General features: G+C 37.2%; 2 protein-coding genes across 5 annotated transcripts; both read left to right on the plus strand.

Moving 5' to 3' along the window:
- Positions 1–3,174: 3,174 nt before the first annotated feature.
- Positions 3,175–6,682, plus strand: UBC27 (ubiquitin-conjugating enzyme 27). The gene is made up of 5 exons (XM_089147914.1): positions 3,175–3,625; positions 4,322–4,370; positions 5,137–5,296; positions 5,388–5,477; positions 5,598–6,682. The coding sequence occupies exons 1-5, from the start codon at positions 3,442–3,444 to the stop codon at positions 5,703–5,705; spliced, it is 591 nt and encodes a 196-aa protein (XP_089004040.1). The 5' UTR covers positions 3,175–3,441; the 3' UTR covers positions 5,706–6,682.
- Positions 6,683–8,382: 1,700 nt separating this feature from the next.
- Positions 8,383–18,971, plus strand: LOC149019911 (Protein kinase superfamily protein). 4 transcript variants are annotated; one of them, XR_016172122.1, is made up of 7 exons: positions 8,390–9,117; positions 9,234–9,518; positions 11,232–11,549; positions 15,846–16,073; positions 17,123–17,223; positions 17,308–17,579; positions 18,463–18,543. XR_016172122.1 is itself a non-coding variant. In XM_089147918.1 (7 exons), the coding sequence occupies exons 1-7, from the start codon at positions 8,770–8,772 to the stop codon at positions 18,547–18,549; spliced, it is 1,482 nt and encodes a 493-aa protein (XP_089004044.1). In that variant the 5' UTR covers positions 8,396–8,769; the 3' UTR covers positions 18,550–18,971. The 4 variants fall into 4 exon arrangements, 2 of the variants coding, with proteins under 2 accessions (XP_089004045.1, XP_089004044.1); XM_089147918.1 differs by having other exon boundaries at positions 8,396–9,117; positions 17,308–17,422; positions 18,463–18,971; XR_016172123.1 differs by lacking the exon at positions 15,846–16,073 and having other exon boundaries at positions 8,383–9,117.
- Position 18,972: the final 1 nt, after the last annotated feature.

Here is an 18,972-nt window from a genome sequence, read left to right on the forward strand (position 1 = left end):
AATCTCTGGATTAAAAAAAAAAAGAGAAACAAGTAAGATACATCTCTTAAAATACCCAATGGATGAGATCATTACACTTATAATTTTGTCAAGCATACTTAGCATTGGGAAGTTTTGAGTGTCTCAAGTTTTAGATTTACATCAGATTATCCCACGTGGAAACCCACCATTATCCGCGTTGGCTTACATGGCTACTTAGGAGTATGTGTTGTAACTTGTAAACTTAAGTTTAGACAAATTTAAATTGTCTATTTATCAAGGTAAATGATTATATTCTCTTCACACTCATCTACTACATATTTAAAAAAATATATATTTACTTTTGAACATTGATATAGTAGATCATAGATGAGTTAAATGTAAAATCCCTTTTAAATACATTGCAGAAGATTCTATAATCCCTGTGTTGGATGAATCCGGATCATCTTCCCATCGGGGAACACACGAGTGTTCCCCGATGACTTCCTGACCACAAAAACCAGTGGGTCCCACTGGTGAAATTTTTTTTTTGTTTTTTTCAAAAAATGTTTTTCACCGTGGGCCCCACTGATCTTTGTGGTCAGAAAGCACACGTCAGGGTTGCTGATCCGGATTCGTGTTGGATCTAGGTTAGGCTCGATCTAGTTGCCCATTGCCATGCATCTGTTAGGTATAAAATTATATATAAGTACCATACTTTTCATGTGAGAAGGTAAAATATTCACAAAAAGAAACTCAGACCAATGGATTCAATGCACGAGTTTTACGACAAAAAACAAAAAAAAAAAAGTTTCATCGATGCATGCATTTGTCCACCAACCCTACCCAAGGCATGCTGAAGAAATGGAAAATACAATGAACAATTTGCTCGTTGGAATATGGAAAGTCACACCACAAGTCAACTTCCAACCTTTACCCTGCAACTTGCTCCAACGAATCTTTCCTTTCACAAGGGCGCATGTCCTTATCTTCATCCCTCATTCACCATACATACTTAATTTTTTACACTTTATTATGATTTAAAAAAAAATTATTATGATAATTTATTTTTTATTTTAAGATATAGCTTCAATTTATCATGGTTGTTGTGTCAATTTGCACATGAATCGGAGTTCGGTTTTGAATTGACAAGTCATAAATGGGGGGCTTGATCTCAGGCCCTTTTTGGTATCAATTATCATTGTCAATTATGAGAAATTTTCATATTTTAAATTGTTTGGCACTATCTGATTTATTTATAAATAATGAAAAACCTCAAATCCATGACTTTTGTCCAGGGTGGCTTTCTTCTTTGGGTTTAAAGTTCATAAGTAGTGAGGGAAAGTCATCCTTCTTTTAACACCTCTTTTCCTTCTTTCCCTTGTTCTTCTTTTTAACATTTTTATCTTGACCCCTTTTTTCCATTCTTTTATTTCGAATCCCAACCTTTTCTCTGCTGTTTTGCTTTTTATTTAATAGGTAATGGATGGTTGATGGCCTGACCATGAAAATGTTGCACCTAAATGAAGATCCGAAATCCTCCCTCTAGAATGTCACAAGTTATTGAAATCCATAGATAGTTTTTCACTCTAGTAGATTTGTTTAGAAAAAATCATAAGTCTTCCTTGTAAATAAGAATATTCTTTTATTGATGATATTCAATTTTTATGACTTGTATTCTTTTTTAGGGGTTAAAAATTATGACTTGGATTGAGAGTTTAATGTTGGATACTTCACCAATTACATTTACACAAAATCATGAAGAAAACACCAAGAATAAAGCGAGATCGAGGTGATTACAGGAACCACTATAGGGTGAGAAATACGTGATTGCTAAGCATGTCATTTGTCAGGCAAGTTAGGGTTGTTTTATTTAGCTAAAAACAAAATTCTCTTATATGATGAATAAACTATTTATTATATAATTACTTAAACGTAGAACGGTAAAATTTCTTTTTGATAAACAACATAGAAGTTATTGTACGAGATTCTTAAACTCTTTATTAAATTAAATATGATAATTAAACACCGCAAGTTTTATGTTTTCATGCCATCTCATGCATTGACTGTATGACTCCAGCACACACATTTTCTATTGCGGGTGCCTATTTATTAAATAAGATCATTTTCGTAATATGGTTGGTATAATTGTAACCTATGCAATTTATTACATGGTCATTATTATCATCTCAGTCAATGAATATGTTAAAAGAAAAAACTAATTTTTATTTTTGCTTCGATCACATGGGCCCAAGGCCCATCAACCCTGGTAGGTGGAAGAAAAAAAGAAGAGAGAGAATATGTGAATCAACAATTAAAATTTTTATCAATTTTCTTTTCTTGAGTAACATAGAAAATTAAATTTATATATACATTTGTATACTACTTATCATACTACAAATAAATATTAAATTAATACTAAAAATCAAGAAGCTAAAAGATTCTTGAAGATTTTTTTAATTAGTTTCAAGTATGATGAAAAGGAACTAAAGATCCAAGACATCTAACACGTATTACACATCTTCTACGTTTAAGCATTTGGCTGCCTGTGATACCCAAGAACTAACCTGGTATATCTAGTTTCTGGATGCACAATCGTAGAAGATCTGAACTCCATATAACATACATGGATTTAACCAAGGGAGATTTCACATAGGAAAAAAAAAAAAAGTCGAAAATTTTGATTCTTAATCACATTTGTATCAATCACAAGATACTCAAATTTGATCATATTGATCCAAACTCTAAGCTACATGTAGTTAATTGATGGAGTATAAATCCCAAACTAGATTGGACTCGGTGTAATTCAGATCCTTTGCCACCACTACCCTCGTGCCCCCAAAATCCTCTTTCACAGCTCACTTGACACAAATCACTCTAGTCTACCTATGTTGGTGGGCTGTGAGAGAAGAATTTAGAATGCACGGTAGTGGGGTGGAGGGTTCAACCCTTGATCGTCTACCACCACTACCCTCGTGCCCCCAAAATGCTCTCTCAGAGCTCACTTGACACAAATCACTCTAGTCTACCTATGTTGGTGGGCTGTGAGAGAAAAATTTAGAAGGCACGGGTAGTGGGGTGGAGGCTTCAAACTTTGCGGACGACATTTCATTTCCAGTAATGATAAAAAAATAAAATAAAAAAAACAAAAATAAAAAAACACGGTGTATATATAAATAAATAAATGCGCATTTCCAGGATAAACGGATATCCGGAGATGATTGCACGGATCCGAATTCGATCCGCTTGCGTCGGTACCCACTATCCATGGTGGCTGTGAAGCCTCCACTCCCACATACTCCGTCGCCGAAAACAGCAGAAAGCCAGAAACGAGGGAGTAAACTAAACGAAACCTGGGGACTTTTTAACCATCGCAGCTCTGCAGGCTCTCTTACTACTTTGTGGTGTTGTTGATTGTTGACGGGTGACCAAGAAGAAACGATTCTGTTCGCCAATTTTGCAATTGAAGAAGATCGATCGACAATGGTGGACTTCGCTCGCGTACAGAAGGAACTTGCGGAGTGTAACAGAGACAGGGAGATTTCAGGTGTAAGCATAACTCTCCACGGTAACGGTAACGATCTTTCGCATCTCTCGGGAACTATCTCTGGCCCTGTCGCCTCGCCTTATGAAGGAGGAACCTTTCAAATCGACGTCAGATTGCCAGGTATTTCGTTACATACTCTTTGTGTTTCTTGTTACTTTAACCATTCTCCAGTTAGGAATCGGTGATTCTTCGACAAATTAGGGTTTGAACTTAGAAGATTCACTTTTTTCTTTTTTTCTTTTTTGTCGTTTCGCAGGTCTGGATTGAAATATTAGTTATACACCTAATTTAGGGTTTTGTTCAAGATGAGTTTGTGATCTTAGTTTAGAATCTGTGGTAGTTTGATTTCGCATAAGCTTGTCTTCGGCGGTAGTCATCACGTTTTCTTATAGTTGTGAATTGGGCTTAGGGATCAAATTTATCAGTGGAATCTTAGGGGTTGTATGGTAACGATTCTGTTCTGTGCCATTTGCCCATTTTGGCACAGAAGTCTGCAGTAGTTACTGATTTTGCTACAGAATACTAGAATCGCGAGATGTGATTGAACTATAAACTCAATGGAATCTTAAATCCTTTTTCCATCAACGAACGTCATGGAGGACTCTGCGCTTTCTTATGCACTTGATTGAGGTGGTTCTTTTATTTCACTTGTTTATTCTGTGTGTGTGTGCGTGTTTTAATTGAGAGCTGAAACTAGGTCAAACCTTTAGCGAGTTGTCTCTTTGTATTTCTTGTCAAAAGTAGAAGATTATAAATTTCTTGAAACTTAATACGATAATATGAAAGTTATGATGCTGGTTTTTTTTCTTCTGACAGGCGGGTACCCTTTTGAGCCTCCAAAGATGCAATTTGTGACTAAAGTTTGGTACGAACCATTTACATTCAAGCTGTGTTTGTGTTTATAACAATTTCTAGTGACTTGATTCGTGTTGTTTCCTTGGTAGTGATATATGTAAGACTTTGATGTTCTTTTGCACGGTTGGACGGTAGGAACTGTATGTTTTGCAACTCCCTCCTGTTATAGCAGTATTTCTTTTCTTTTATCATTCTTCTATACCGGAGAATTATGCAATGAATCCACATCAAACAGCTGCTTTCTCCGGATGAATTTTTGGGATCATTCTGTATGGTTTGTGAAATGATTACATTAGATCTCTAAGGAACTAGATGCAGCTTTAAGTGTTCGGTGTTTCTGGTATCTCTTGTTACCTTTCTTCATGGCATAACATGCTGGGCATATTATCTGGTTATATGATGAAAGGCTGTCCCCTTCTTTTCTCCCCGCTTTGCTTTTCCAGCTGTACACCTGTACATCCTATGACCAAGGGCTGCTTGATCTTTTTTTAGGCTACACTCTGTTATGTTAGTCACTCGCTGATGTATTGCCCAATGGCACATTCGGGTAGTTGTTTTCATTTGGAGGATGGGGTTAATTGAGGCTTACAACCCACAAGGTTTCCTTTTGCTTTCATCTTATTATGGTCTATGCGAGCGTTGTTTGTGTTTGTGGCAAAATATGAATTGATCCATTCCTTTTTATGAGATCATTTAGGCCTGATGTTTTTCCTTTTATATGTTAGTAGTAGTATAACAAAGATTTAGCTCAGCAAAGCTTCCATTTCCTACTGTAGGCACCCAAATATTAGCAGTCAAAATGGGGCAATATGCTTGGATATCTTGAAGGATCAATGGAGCCCTGCCCTCACACTTAAGACAGCACTTCTCTCCTTGCAAGCATTGCTATCTGCCCCTGAACCTGATGATCCTCAAGATGCAGTGGTTGCTCAACAGGTTTCATAACTGCTAGTCTGCTTGAGCTTCAATTTTTGATTGCAGTTTTAATGTATCTTCTTGTTCAAGTACTTATGGTTGTTTCTTTCAGTATCTTCGAGAGTATCAGACCTTTGTTAGCACAGCTCGCTATTGGACTGAAACTTTTGCAACGAGATCTTCCATTGGAATTGAAGAAAAAGTAACTATTGCCAATGCTTTTTCTTATTAACCTGATCATTTCGTTTTCATAAATTTGTATGAAAATGCAACTTAAGAAGACATAAGTCCAATAACTTGAAAGGGCTATTCTTGGTTACAGGTACAAAAATTGGTGGAGATGGGCTTCCCAGAGGGGTTGGTAAGGGCAACTTTGGAAGTCGTAGGTGGTGATGAGAACATGGCTCTGGAAAAGCTTTGCTCTGGATAGGATGTATTGGTGCGGCTTATATCATCTTCTTCACACTTGTCAGCCTCTCTCTCTCTCTCTCTCTCTCTCTCTCCCAACCCCCCACCCCCCACCTTTTCAATGTCTTGTTGCGAAGACAGGAAATTCTTTAATCTCTCGATTAAACTGTTATTTTGTTCCCATATAAATAGAAAACATATTTTATCAGCTGAATAGCCATGTCTTCTTAGTCACTGCTTCCATTCTGTCATAACCTAATAGGGAAATATCTGTGATAAAAGAACCAATTTACTGGTGGAGGTTAAAGAACAGATGTGGGGGAACAAAATAGTAATCTAATTTACTTCGAAGTGAGAATTTTGCAGCTTCTGCGGCATATCCTCAAGCCCTCATAAAGCTTGGTGAGCATAGATGTACACGGCCTCAAGTCTAACTGGCCAACACAATACAATTGATTCAGGATTTTGTAGTACCAATGAAGATTTGGATTCATAAAAGAATTGAGTAGGATATAACGTCATAAGCTTGGGAAAGATTTGTAGGCTTATTTTTGCATTAACAAAGTGATGACTGATGAGAAGGGTTAGGATTCATCTCTCAGAGAGGAAAAAGTCCGTCCTTGGTTTTCTAGGAAATTCTTTTAACTGGTTCATGGTCGTGATGATTTTTGTTTGGTTAGGTAGGGAAGCACAGGTCTTGCCGCTGACACTGTTGCCACTAGAAAATGAAAATGAAATAAATTCGCTTTCATGCACTTCTCCCTTTGGGAGCAAGTACAGACAATGAGGTTGGACATCAGTGGACACTGCACTCATACACCAGACAGTTACAAACGTCGACTGGGCTCGGCGTATCAGCGAGCACTCTTCAGCAGCCGCGGGTGCCTCATAAGACTATTCAGTTTTGAATCGTGCGGAGGTGGGTGCGTAACGCGTCGACTCCTCTCCCACTACCCTGACCAACAGTCCTTGTTTATTTGTTATCTGGCTCCTCTCCTCGTAAGAAATCTCTAGTGTCCAATGAGTGTCTTATAGGTATAAGCACGTGTAATAATTTAATTCAAGAGTGTTTTGTTGGATTTATTTTAACCCGTAGATTAGAATATTACTGTGTAACTGAATTCTATAACTCTGAGAATCCCATCAAAGAGAGGATTCAAACCCTATGGACTTGGCATCCTTAAGGACGTATCCAGCAGTCTCACCTGCTTTTTCTGCAGGTTTCTCGGGCTGGGGCAATTGCTCTGGTGAAGTGACCGTGAAGTTTACTAGGTTTTATGTTAAGCTTGTGGGGCAAGAATGTCCTTGAGTAGGTGTTGCTATAGTTACTTATTTTGGATTTAGGAATAATCTAGTTTGGTCAGCAAAGCATAGAAATTAAAATTCTGGTTTGGATTTGAGAATTATTCGTTTGAAAAAAAAATATTAGGTAAAAAAATTCAGATGTTTAAGTTAAGTAAATATTTTTGAAGAAATTTAAAATATTAATAGAATCATGGAGATAAGAGAGAAGTCAATATAATTGGAATCTTGTTTTTGGTAAAAAAAATTAAGTTTCAAATAAATTAATTATAAAAATAATCAAAATAGTATTGTTTATTAAACAAACAAAAATCTATAAAAAAAAAAAAAGAAAAACTAATATTAACAACCAAAAACTAATTATATCAGAAAAAGAAAAACTATGGTCTTGGATTTTATAAGTTTAGAAAGTGGTAAATGGATAAAGAAATTAGCCTCTTGGCTTTAATTGTCATTATTGAGTTAAAAATCTTTACTAATTGTAAAGGAATGTGCAGAAGTCCTTTGTAGAAGGAAGAGTTGTAGAGTAGCCCCATGAATGAGTTGAAAATCTCTACTAATTGTAAAGGAATGTGCAGAAGTCATTTGTAGAAGGAAGAGTTGTAGAGTAGCCCTATGAATACGTAGAGATTATTTGTAGAAGAAAGAGAAGATCGGTGCATTTTAAACACTGGTTAAAAATTGAAAATTTTATTAAATCAATGGAAAAAATGAAAATTCAAGAGAATAAATAGTATTATTCACGTTTAGAGAATAATTCACGAATTATCCACATAATCAAATAACTATAGGTGTCCCAAGGAGGACCCTAGACAGCCTCACACAGGCTCGTTATTGGCTTTGTCCGAAGGGGACACTAAAGAATTTGGCATGTGATATTTTATCATGTAGTGGTCAAAATTATAACTATTTTAAGAGAGATTCTAGAAACTATATGTTACCGCTGACGTCCTTTCCGATTCCTCGGCTAAGTCTTGGAGTGGTTATTATTGAATCTTGAGTATAATTTTCCGCCGGCTGGTTTGGTTGAACTCGTTCAAAGGGATGCCTATTATTGAATCTTGAGTATAATTTTCTGCAGGCTGGCTTGGCTGAACTCACTCAAAGGGATGCCAATGGCAAAATTTTAGTATCAAGTAGAAGAAAAAAAATTGTAACCTTCGTAATTTTATATTCTTAGATAATATTAAATTTTTGGGTCATAATTAAAAAATTCTTTCTGTACAAAAATATATTTATATATAAAAAAATTAGAAATGATTGAACCGACGATCTCTGTTTACTCTGAAAAGTCAACTTACTCAACGAGGTTCATTAATATTAATTAATGAAAACTAACGATGGCCACAACATTTGATCCGATCCAACCGTAATCGAGCGTGTATAATTGACATCGCTATCATGTAGGTCAGTGGCGAAATTCTTTTCTTCCGTTTGAAAAAGTGTGGCAGGCAGTTTCGGTTGTTTGGTGGGAAGTCGCGACTGAAACAAACAAAGACACTGTACGTCGCTTTCACCTTACTGCTGCAATTCTCGTTCCCGGGTTTCCAAAGTCTTAAGTTCTTTAGCATTCTCCCTCTCTGCGCCCTTCGCTGTACGACTATTCAACGTCTGCGATCTCCGAAGGGGAGAAAACAGAAGCAGAAGAAATCTGACGAGCAGGTATCAACACAACACCTTGCGAGAGCGAGCCGATTCGTTCCAATTTCTGAAGAAGATAGAAGATGTGGTGGTATTTGCAATATTATTGGAGGGATGGTATGTGGTACCGTTAGGGTTGAGGGATGGGTTGTGTTGTTTGTAAGAGAATTGCGAGAGATTGCACGGAACAATCCGGTGTTTCAGAAAACCGTGAAGTCATGGCTGAAGAACAATCTTCCTCCGCTAGAAGCGCTGCTACTGTAGACAACTCTAGGGTTAATAACAAGTATGTAGGAAGGGACAGAGAGCAGCATCGGCTGGAGCTGCGTAAACCTAGGTCAATTCCTGATCCGAATTTGACTACGGATTTGAATGCCAATCTGGCTCGGAGAAATCAGCTACGATGGCCCTCTTGGCTTTCCGCCGTCGCGGGAGAGGCCATCGAGGGCTGGAATCCTCGACGCGCTGATACGTTCCAGAAGCTCGATAAGGTACTTCAGTCAATTATGAATACTGGTTAGCAGTTTAGCTTGGTCCAACCTTTTTTTTTTTTCTTCCTTTCTCTCCGGTTTTAATTTCTTATTCTGATTTTTGTATTCGATCTTAGATTGGCCAAGGAACTTATAGCAATGTATATAAAGCTAGAGATCTAATTTCCGGGGAGATAGTCGCTTTGAAGAAAGTCCGGTTGGACAATCTGGAGTTGGAGAACGTCAGATTCATGGCCAGAGAGATGCTTGTTCTGAAAAGGCTTGAGCATCCCAATGTCGTTAAGTTGAAAGGTCTGGTCACTTCGAGGATGTGTTGCAGTCTCTATTTGGTATTCGAGTATATGGAACACGATCTCGCGGGACTAACAGCATGCCCTGGGATCAAATTCACCCTGCCACAGGTTATTTTGTTTTCATTCCTCTCCCTCCATCGAACTTCCTGATTTAAAAATTATAGTTACTTTTGTACACCTCTCTTTTTGTGTTCTCTATAGAATTACTTCAGTTCTTTATTTTTTTTTAAAAAATTATTCAACTATCTCTATCCTAGGTTTCCTGAAGTTTTACTTACATTGAATTTAAATTATGGACTAAGTTTGTTCTTTACTATTTTCGTCATTGGGTTGCTAAGGAAGAGGCAGGGAAATATTTATAGTCTATCTGAATTCTGAGCACGTGGTCTTTATGTTTTTATTCATCGTCCTTAATGCTGCTTAATGCACTGGTGTTTTGTTTGTTTCTTTTTGTGTGTGTTTCTGTGTGTGTGTGTGTGTAAGATGAAGAGAGATATATACTTTCAGCAGAATTTGCAACGTACATGATAGATAAAATTCATGATGTTATGATCGTTGGAAAACAAAAAGATAGTTTAATCTGCCACGTCTGTAGGTCTTTAGGCCAAGCTTGTTGGTTGGTGAAGGGAGGATGACCATGATGTGATAGTTTTTGGTTCACACAGTTTGATGTGTGAAACCAATTCAAGAACATACAACAGACTTTTGTCTATTTTGCATATTATACGGCTCTGAAGGATGTTTAGCAGTTAAGAACATGCAGCTTCCAAAATAAGTTTTCCTTCAAACAAGATGTAAGAAGATCACCCAGAGGATTTTACAGCTCCAAAACAGGGCGAATGAAGTGAGGCAAGGACAATGCAGCTGCTATTTGCTTCAACACTAAGGTGCAGTAGTATATTCTAAGCCAAACATTTCTGGAAATCCTTGGTGCATGGAGATAATGTAGTTGTTTTTCGGTCCACATTCCTAGTGTACTTGTTGGGAGAACTTGACTCTTTTCAGTTTTCTCTTTGGAGCACTGGCAACACCACAAAAATGAACCCAAAGACTGCTGGTTCAGTCTTACCGTTGACATATCCCAACATTGTCATCATCTTCTTCTGGTCTAAGGTTCATCGCTATTGCAATATGCTTAAGCCATTCTAGCTGCCAGGTTTATCACTCATTGCACTCTCCCTGTAGGCCTGTAGTTTAGGCCTCGTATGGCATTCAGAAACTGCAGGTTTGTGTGAGAGGAACTGTTGGTGGCATGAACTTGGTTTTTCCATGTCACCAAGAACAATGTGAGACATTAGGTAATGTGCATCAGAATGATTTTCCCCCGCTTCAATAATCCTGAGCTTATTTGAAACACCTATTATTTTGCCTGATTTTGGAGAGGAGCACACTTGAGTAACTCCTGGAAAATACGCTAGTGCAACAGAACCATTATACCTCACTGCACATAGTTGCACAATCCATTGACTACCTCACCAAAATCCATCTTTTAAATTTTTTTGTACCTTTGCATTGGAGTTGGTGCTTGGTTTTCATCCTAAGCCTAGTAGATATTCTATTCTCTCCAAACAAGCCTTTCAATATTCTGCCAAATACATTGGAAATAGTGAGAATTGTAGGTTAAAGGTACTAGCAACCATCATTTCTTGTTCAGATCCCACTCCCCCTCTTTTACTGTTTGTTTTCTTGTCTTTCCATTTTCTTCTTTTCCTGGGTGGGGGGGGGGGATATTATTTTCAGCATCCTGTCTTTGGTCTTCCATCCATTTAGACAGCTTATCAAGTGAAGCATATTTATTTTACTTTTTGTTTGTCTGGGCAGGTCAAATGCTATATGAAGCAATTATTATCTGGTCTTGAGCATTGTCATAATCGAGGTGTCTTGCATCGTGATGTCAAGGGTTCAAACCTACTTCTTAACGATGGAGGAGTTCTTAAATTAGCTGATTTTGGACTGGCTACTTTTTATGATCCTGACCGCTGTCAAACAATGACTAGTAAAGTCGTTACCCTTTGGTACCGACCCCCGGAGCTTCTTCTAGGAGAAACTTATTATGGTGTTGGTGTTGATCTTTGGAGTGCTGGCTGCATTTTGGCTGAATTACTTGCCGGGAAGCCCATAATGCCAGGACGTACAGAGGTACTGCATACATGCATTTTCATACTGTACTATATTTGTATATTGTTGATCTGTTAAAGAATGGCAGGTGTTTGTTTCTGATCTGCATTCTGATTAAAATTTCCATCTTACCTATTTGCCATCATAGTCTTATAGCCACAATAGTGACATGATTCATACTTCTCTTTGATTATGTTGTATGCAAGCTAATCAACGTGGAGATATGAAAGTTGGGTTGTGTCTTCAGGAACTTCAACTATAGAAAATTAAACTGTAGATACTTCTTTGGCATGTGGTTGGATGTCCTATAACCTAGATCTCTGGCTTGAAAAAGAGAGGGATGCTGCTTGAGTTGGGTATCAAAATGTTTCCAAGCTATACCGGGGTTCATTCTGGTTACAATTGGACCTGTGTATATCTACTAATATTCCAGCAGGGAAGTGGCTCATGCTATTAGATTTGATTTTGAGTTTGTGACGAAAACTAAAGTTAATTCTTCTATTATATCATGGGGCTAATCAACGTGGAGATATGAAAGTTGGGTTGTGTCTTCAGGAACTCCAACTATAGAAAATTAAACTGTAGATACTTCTTTGGCACGTGGTTGGATGTCCTATAACCTAGATCTCTGGCTTGAAAAAGAGAGGGATGCTGCTTGGGTTGGGTATCAAAATGTTTCCAAGCTATACCGGGGTTCATTCTGGTTACAATTGGACCTGTTATATCTACTAATATTTCAGCAGGGAAGTGGCTCATGCTATTAGATTTGATTTTGTGTTTGTGATGAAAACTAAAGTTAATTCTTCTATTATATCATGGTGAAAAGACATATTATCCAAATTCTTAGTGTTTCTCAATTTAATCAGGTATTTAGTCAAATCATTTTGTATATCTTATTAGGTTTGTTATGAGTGTCTGTTAAGGGGCCTTTTGTTTGGTTTTAGGAGTCTAAAGTCAGTTAATTTGCCCTTTACAAATAAGGCTGTATCTTCAAACGAACTTGAACAAGGCTGTATCCTTATGCTTTGGGAGTTCTAAACTGTCTGTTTGGGAGGTTCTCTCTCTTTGCTACTGCTTTCACAGTCCTGCTGCAATTTACTATTGTTATTCTCTTGCTTTTCTATCAATTTGTTTTTCAAAACGTTGTCAAGTCTGCACTATTTTCACTTACTTTCCTTTGTAGTTCTGCCCTAGAAATTTGGGTACTCTAGGATTTGCTGCATCACTTTTTTCACTTCCCTTGTCCGTCCAGAGGAACTAGTCGAACCTCTGAGGGTTTGAGATGTCCTTTCTAATACTGGATTTACTAATAGAATTTTCACACTAATTCCCACTTGTTATGGTTTAATATCTTGTTTAGGCAGGCCCAAATTTTGATGTCTCTTGTGCAAGATTTTGGTTTGTCATTTTGGTGGGTATCAGGTCATACTAAGGCATATAACTTCATGCAAGACCCATTTTAGGCTATATAAACAGATTTAAATGTTTATATGCCAAAAGAACCACTCAAAATAGTGTTTTAGATTTGCACCCTTAAATCGCAATGTATGTTCAAGCCCTAATGTATAATTACACACTATTTAAGTATTAACAAGACAAAAATTTCGAATTTAAACAAGTCAATCGAACATGGATTAAGTTTGGATGACATCAATGCACTCTCCTAGTCCAAGTAATTAATAAATAGTAACAGTAATTATAGCTCCGTTTAGGATTGATCCCACTCACAGTCCCTCCGACTCTAGGACATATGAATGCCATGTCAAATTCTCAGAGAAGAAACAAGTATAGTGATTCAAGTGTTGGATGTGGTGAAACAGAAGAAGAAAGCTTAAAATCTCAAACACCTGCTTAAATGGGTCAAATGGGACTTCTAGAGAGCTCTTAGTCAAGAATTTTTTTATTATTATTATTTTTTTTATTTGGGGAGGGGGGGGGGGGGAGATGTACAAGCTCTAAGTCAAGATTTAATTGTTAACTTATGTAACATCTGGCTGAAATTCTGGTAAGATGTTACAAACTTTCAAAATTTCGACTAGAACTTTGTACTTTTTTTCATTTCAACTAGGCATTTCATCATTTCAAACTTGTCAAAACTATGGTGGGATTTATTGAAGTCATATTCTTATTCATATCATTTAAACTTCTTGTTGGTTATAATTGTTCATCTTAGAAGTTTCTACTCAATTGATGTCATTTATATTTCATATTTTAACATTCTTCATATACATTTTTTTTTCATTTCAACCAGGCATTTCATCATTTCAAACCTGTCAAAATTGTGATGTGATTTATTTAAGATTTTGAACTATTGTAGTCATATTCTTATTCGTATCATTTAAACTTCATGTTGGTTATCATTGTTCATTCTAGAAATTTCTACTCAATTGATGTCATTTATATTTAATATTTTAACATTATTTATATAGCTAAGAAAATTGCGGGAAAAGCAAGGGAGATGAAGTATGAAGAGTTTTACAATAAGTTGGGCATGAAAGAAGGGGGAAAATCTCTTTATAAGATAGCCAAAATAAGGAATAGGAAGAGTAGAGATCTTGACCATGTTAGATTTATTAAAAATGGAGATGATAAAATATTAGTATGTGATGAGGACATTAAGAAAAGATGAGAAATCTATTTCTCTAGTCTACTAAATGAGCATACTTAAGTGATTCGGATGATTACACCATTCACCAAGGCACTTATTTTCAAACATATATACGGATAATTTTTATGTTCGAAGTAAAAGAAGCACTAAGAAGGATGAAAATAGAAAAGACACAAGGTTCTGATGAAATCCCAATAGAAGTATGGAAGAGCTTAGGAACATACAGGCTAGTTTGGTTGACTAAGTTGTTTAATAAGATTATGAGCATAGAGAAAATGCCAGATGAATGAAGAAGTATCGTGGTTCCAATTTACAATAACTATAGGGGCATCAAGCTGATGAGACACTTAACCACAACTTTGAAACCTGTTTGAGACACTTAACCACAACTTTGGAGAACCAATTTGAGTTTATGCCGGGAAGATCTACAACAAAGGCTATTTACCTATTTAGGTAGGAAACTTATAAAAAGGTATAGAGAGTGTAGGAAATACCTTCATACGGTATTTATTGACCTTGAAAAAGCTTATGTTAGAGGTCCAAGAGCTTTAATTTGGCAAGCACTAGAGAAAAGAAATGTTGCAAGTAAATATGTAGACATAGTTACAGATATGTATGATGGTTCAGTGACAAGTATAAGAACAATGGGGGGATAAAGTAATGAATTCTTAAATTCAGTTGGGCTACATCAAAGATCAACTTTAAGCTCATATTTATTTGCACTTGTAATGGATGAATTACCCAAAGACATTTAAGATGATGCCCCTTGGTGTATGCTTTTTGCTGATGATATTGTGTTGATAGATGAGACTCAAATAGGGATAAATAACAAGTTAGAATCATGGAGAGTAGCTTTGGAATCAAAAGGCTATAAACTAAGTAGAATGAAGACAGAATATTTAGTTTGTAACTTTAGTCATGATCGGGCAGACGATGAGGTGGTGAAACTTGACGATAAGGAGATTCTTCAGAGTGATTGTTTTAGGTATCTAGGTTCATCATAAATAAAAGAGATGATATAGAGGATGATGTTTCCCAAAGAATTAAAATAGGGTGAATGAAGTGAAGAGGTGCGTCCGGGGTTTTGTGTGATCGATGTATTCCATTAAAGCTTAAAGGAAAATTCGATAGGACCCTCATTTGTCATGCTATGATGTAATGGTGCAAAGTATTGCGCTGTTAAAAAGAATCATATAGATAAACGCAGTGCAACAGAAATGAGGATGCTAAGATGGATGAGTGGCAAAACTAGGAATATAAGATAAGGAATGATCATATTAGAGTTGGTCTGGGAGTTGCTCGCATTAGTGATAAGCTTCAAAAAAGTCATTTGAGGTGGCACACGGCCATATTTCACGAAAACTTATAAATGCCTCTGTGCGGAGAAGTGATAATCCAGATTGAAGGAAGTAGAAGAGTTAGGGACAGACCTAAGATAACCTTAGGAGAAGTGGTGAAAAATGATATGCATAGCTTAGGCCTTGTATCTACCATGGCCTCAAACAGAACTAATTGGAAGGCAAGAATCCATGTAGCTGACCCCATTTAGTTGGGACAAGGCTTATTGTTGTTGTTGTATTTTAACATTCTTTATATACATTTCTTTTTTTTCAATGAGTGGCTTCTGATGTCCCATGTCCTTGCCATGTTATATTTGGTGCTTTGTTATTGCATTTTTGTTCCCAACTATTAATTCTTTTCATGCTCAGATGGAACAGCTGCATAAGATTTTTAAGTTATGTGGCTCACCATCAGAGGAATACTGGAAGAAATCCAAGCTCCCACATGCAACTATTCTCAAGCCACAACAACCATATCGACGGTGTTTAGCTGAAACCTATAAAGATTTCCCTCCTGCTGCATTATCTCTGATTGAAACTCTTCTCTCTATTAATCCATATGAACGAGGCACTGCCACTGCTGCTCTGAATAGTGAGGTGAGTGTGGCTCAATATCCTTGGTAAACAGAGTTAGGATTTATGATTTCCTAGTTTCTACATTTTGGCTAAGAAAGGAAGAGTTTGAGGGTTCAGATTGTTGCTTTCCTACCATAACCACAGGAATCTAAGCATATTATTCTCGTTTTTTTGAATTGGCTTTCCATATGATTCTGTGACTTATGAAATCACTGTGGATCAGATCCTGCAATCTGCTTCTATTACTTTGTCTGTTTCTTTTCTCTCTTTGAAGAAAAGCTAATGCATTGATGATATCTGAGTAAATCATTTGGCATGATTTGGTTCCACACTCCCCCCCACCTTTCAAAATGAAAAATAAAAAATCAGTATGATGCAGTACATCATATAGTCCAAACAAAATTCTCTTCACCCAAAACAAGCTCCTTTTTATGGCCAAAACTCCATCTCTTATTTACAATTTCGTCCCAAGATCTCATATCTTATGTTTATTTATGCCAATCGCCCATCCCCATACACAGGAAAAAGGGAGCCACTTAAGATGCGTGGGGAAATACTCCTGATCCTGTGTTGCAGGACACACCATTGCTATAGGATAGGATCCAGGCTAAACATGGCTGTTAGAAAGTTTCCAAGTATTTTAGTAGCTCTTACATAAATAATCACTGCATTATTCTAATGTAGTATTTATGGAAAACCATTACCCAGGTAACTACTAGTGCAGTGCAGTTTTCTCACAAAATAGTGTCGTCATTTGTATTCTTTGGAATTACCTTCTGTTTTTAGTACCTGTTTATTACCCAGCTAACTGCTAGTGCAGTTTTCTCAAAACTTGCTTTCATGCTTAGCATCACTAAAGGAGGGTCAATGCTATCTGGTTATTAACGTATTATTTATAACAAATTCTTGAAAAATCTAAAATGGGTGTATTGTTTGTGAGGCTCTCAAGGGTTAAAATGTCAAGGCAATTGAAAACTGTTCATTTTGAACCATTACTGACAAAGCAGGTTGTTTCTTCATTGGGAGATGGTATGAATGATGTAATTCATTACTGAGCTGTTTGAGTGCAGTTCTTCACCACAGAACCTTATGCTTGTGAACCATCAATGTTACCGAAGTATCCTCCAACCAAAGAAATGGATATGAAATTAAGGGATGAAGCAGCCAGAAGGTCTATCTTTTTCCTTTCCATATTATGACGTTTGTTTGTGGATTTGGTCATTTAATAACAAAGTGTGTATTTATTCCTCTGCAGGCAAAGGGGGCTGAATGGTAAAGCAAGCGCTGCTGGTAGGGCCAAGAGAGTTCAACCTCGTGACCGAACAGTACCAGCATCAGAAGCAAATGCTGAGGTTCAAGTGAACTTGGATGTATGTGAAAAAAAAAATCCTTACTTCAGTAAGTTAATATTTTTACAGGAAACATGGGAAGCATACAAACTCTTACTACATCTTGATGCCTAGCAAGATGAAAAACCCCACCTCCTGACCATTAACTGGTCGACTCCACTCCTTTCTAAATCTCCAGGTAAAGTAATTTGTTCCTCCGACTTTTCCTCACAGATTCCTTTCTTAACATGGAAACTCCTCTTTTGCCATCTGCTTTAGTGTTTGAGAAGTGTAACCCTCTTGTTAGCCTTTCTCCTTGTAAACAAGAGTCCTTGGGTTGTGGTGGGATGGTATGGTGAAATGTTACGTGAGTCCATAAAGATCCACTCCACGGTTGGTTACTCAAGCGTTCCTTTATTCAGTAATTCTCTTCATATATCTCCTCCGGGCCCCAAATGTGATGATTTTATTTGAGCCTTCCCAGATTGATGCTCTACTAACCCGGATTAGATTAATTTAATTCATCCACATATCTGGCCCTTTACGAGGTTTGTGATGCAAATTGGATATGCTTTGGTTTGGTTTGCAAGAAGGTAAACATTGTGTGCGCCTTCCCAACCGTCCCTCCTCCCAAAGGATAAGATTTCCCCAGGCAAGGATCCATGTAATTGGTCTCATTTAGTGGGGATGAAGCCGTATTGTTTGAATATTGTTTGGGCAAAATACTGGAAGCAAACGCCTGATAATGGCTGGACAAGGGATCCAAACTGAAGTTGATCCACCACACAAACTGATGGACGTTCAGGGTTATAGTAAACCGATGTTTGCTACCATTGTGATCTTTGTCACATTTTGCCTTTATTCAAACATCTTTTGGTTAGTTCAACGGTTCCATTTTTTAAGCCTTTCTTTTCAAAAAAATGGAGTTGTTGGGGGACGTATGCTCTACATTTTGGAGCCTCATTGTGTGCAATGTCTAAGGTTGGAAATAGGCATGATATTGCTATTTTCCCTGATTTTATTTTACTGATTTCACTTTTAACCCCGTGATGATGATTATTCCTTTTTTTTTAAATTCCCAGAGGCGAAGGTTAATGGCACAGGCTTATGCGAAGAGCAAGAGCGAGAAATTTCCACCTCCACATCAAGATGGATTTGTCATCATATGATAGGAGAGTGTCATCTGTTGCGTATGGTACTTGATTTACTTCAACAGCTTTTAGCCCTGAGGGTGAAGATGTATAAATTTCAGGCTCCCGGATGAAACCCGAGGTTGCTGGATTGATCACCTTTTGGCAGGAAAAACTAAACAGCCCAGTTGGCACCATCTGGAAATGGTTGTCCAAAATCATTTAGAGCCACCACCATTAGGGCTCTCACTAGATCTTACAAATAAAGGTCGACAGCGCGTTCAAAAGTTTTTTTGTGGAGGAAATTAGAGGTCAAAGGAAGATAATAAAGGGCATTTATTTGATGATTATTTTGGAGCAAAAGGTTTTCTACATGGTCCTAGCACAGGTATATACTCTAGGTTAACTCTTGGACTAACTTTATGGAAGTATGCAGTATGTTTATCTACTCCGGGGTTTCCC

Source organism: Hakea prostrata, chromosome 3, assembly GCF_041222555.1.
Source record: "Hakea prostrata isolate BN-2017 chromosome 3, UWA_Hpros_2, whole genome shotgun sequence".
In the NCBI taxonomy this organism is placed as follows: Eukaryota; Viridiplantae; Streptophyta; class Magnoliopsida; order Proteales; family Proteaceae; genus Hakea; species Hakea prostrata.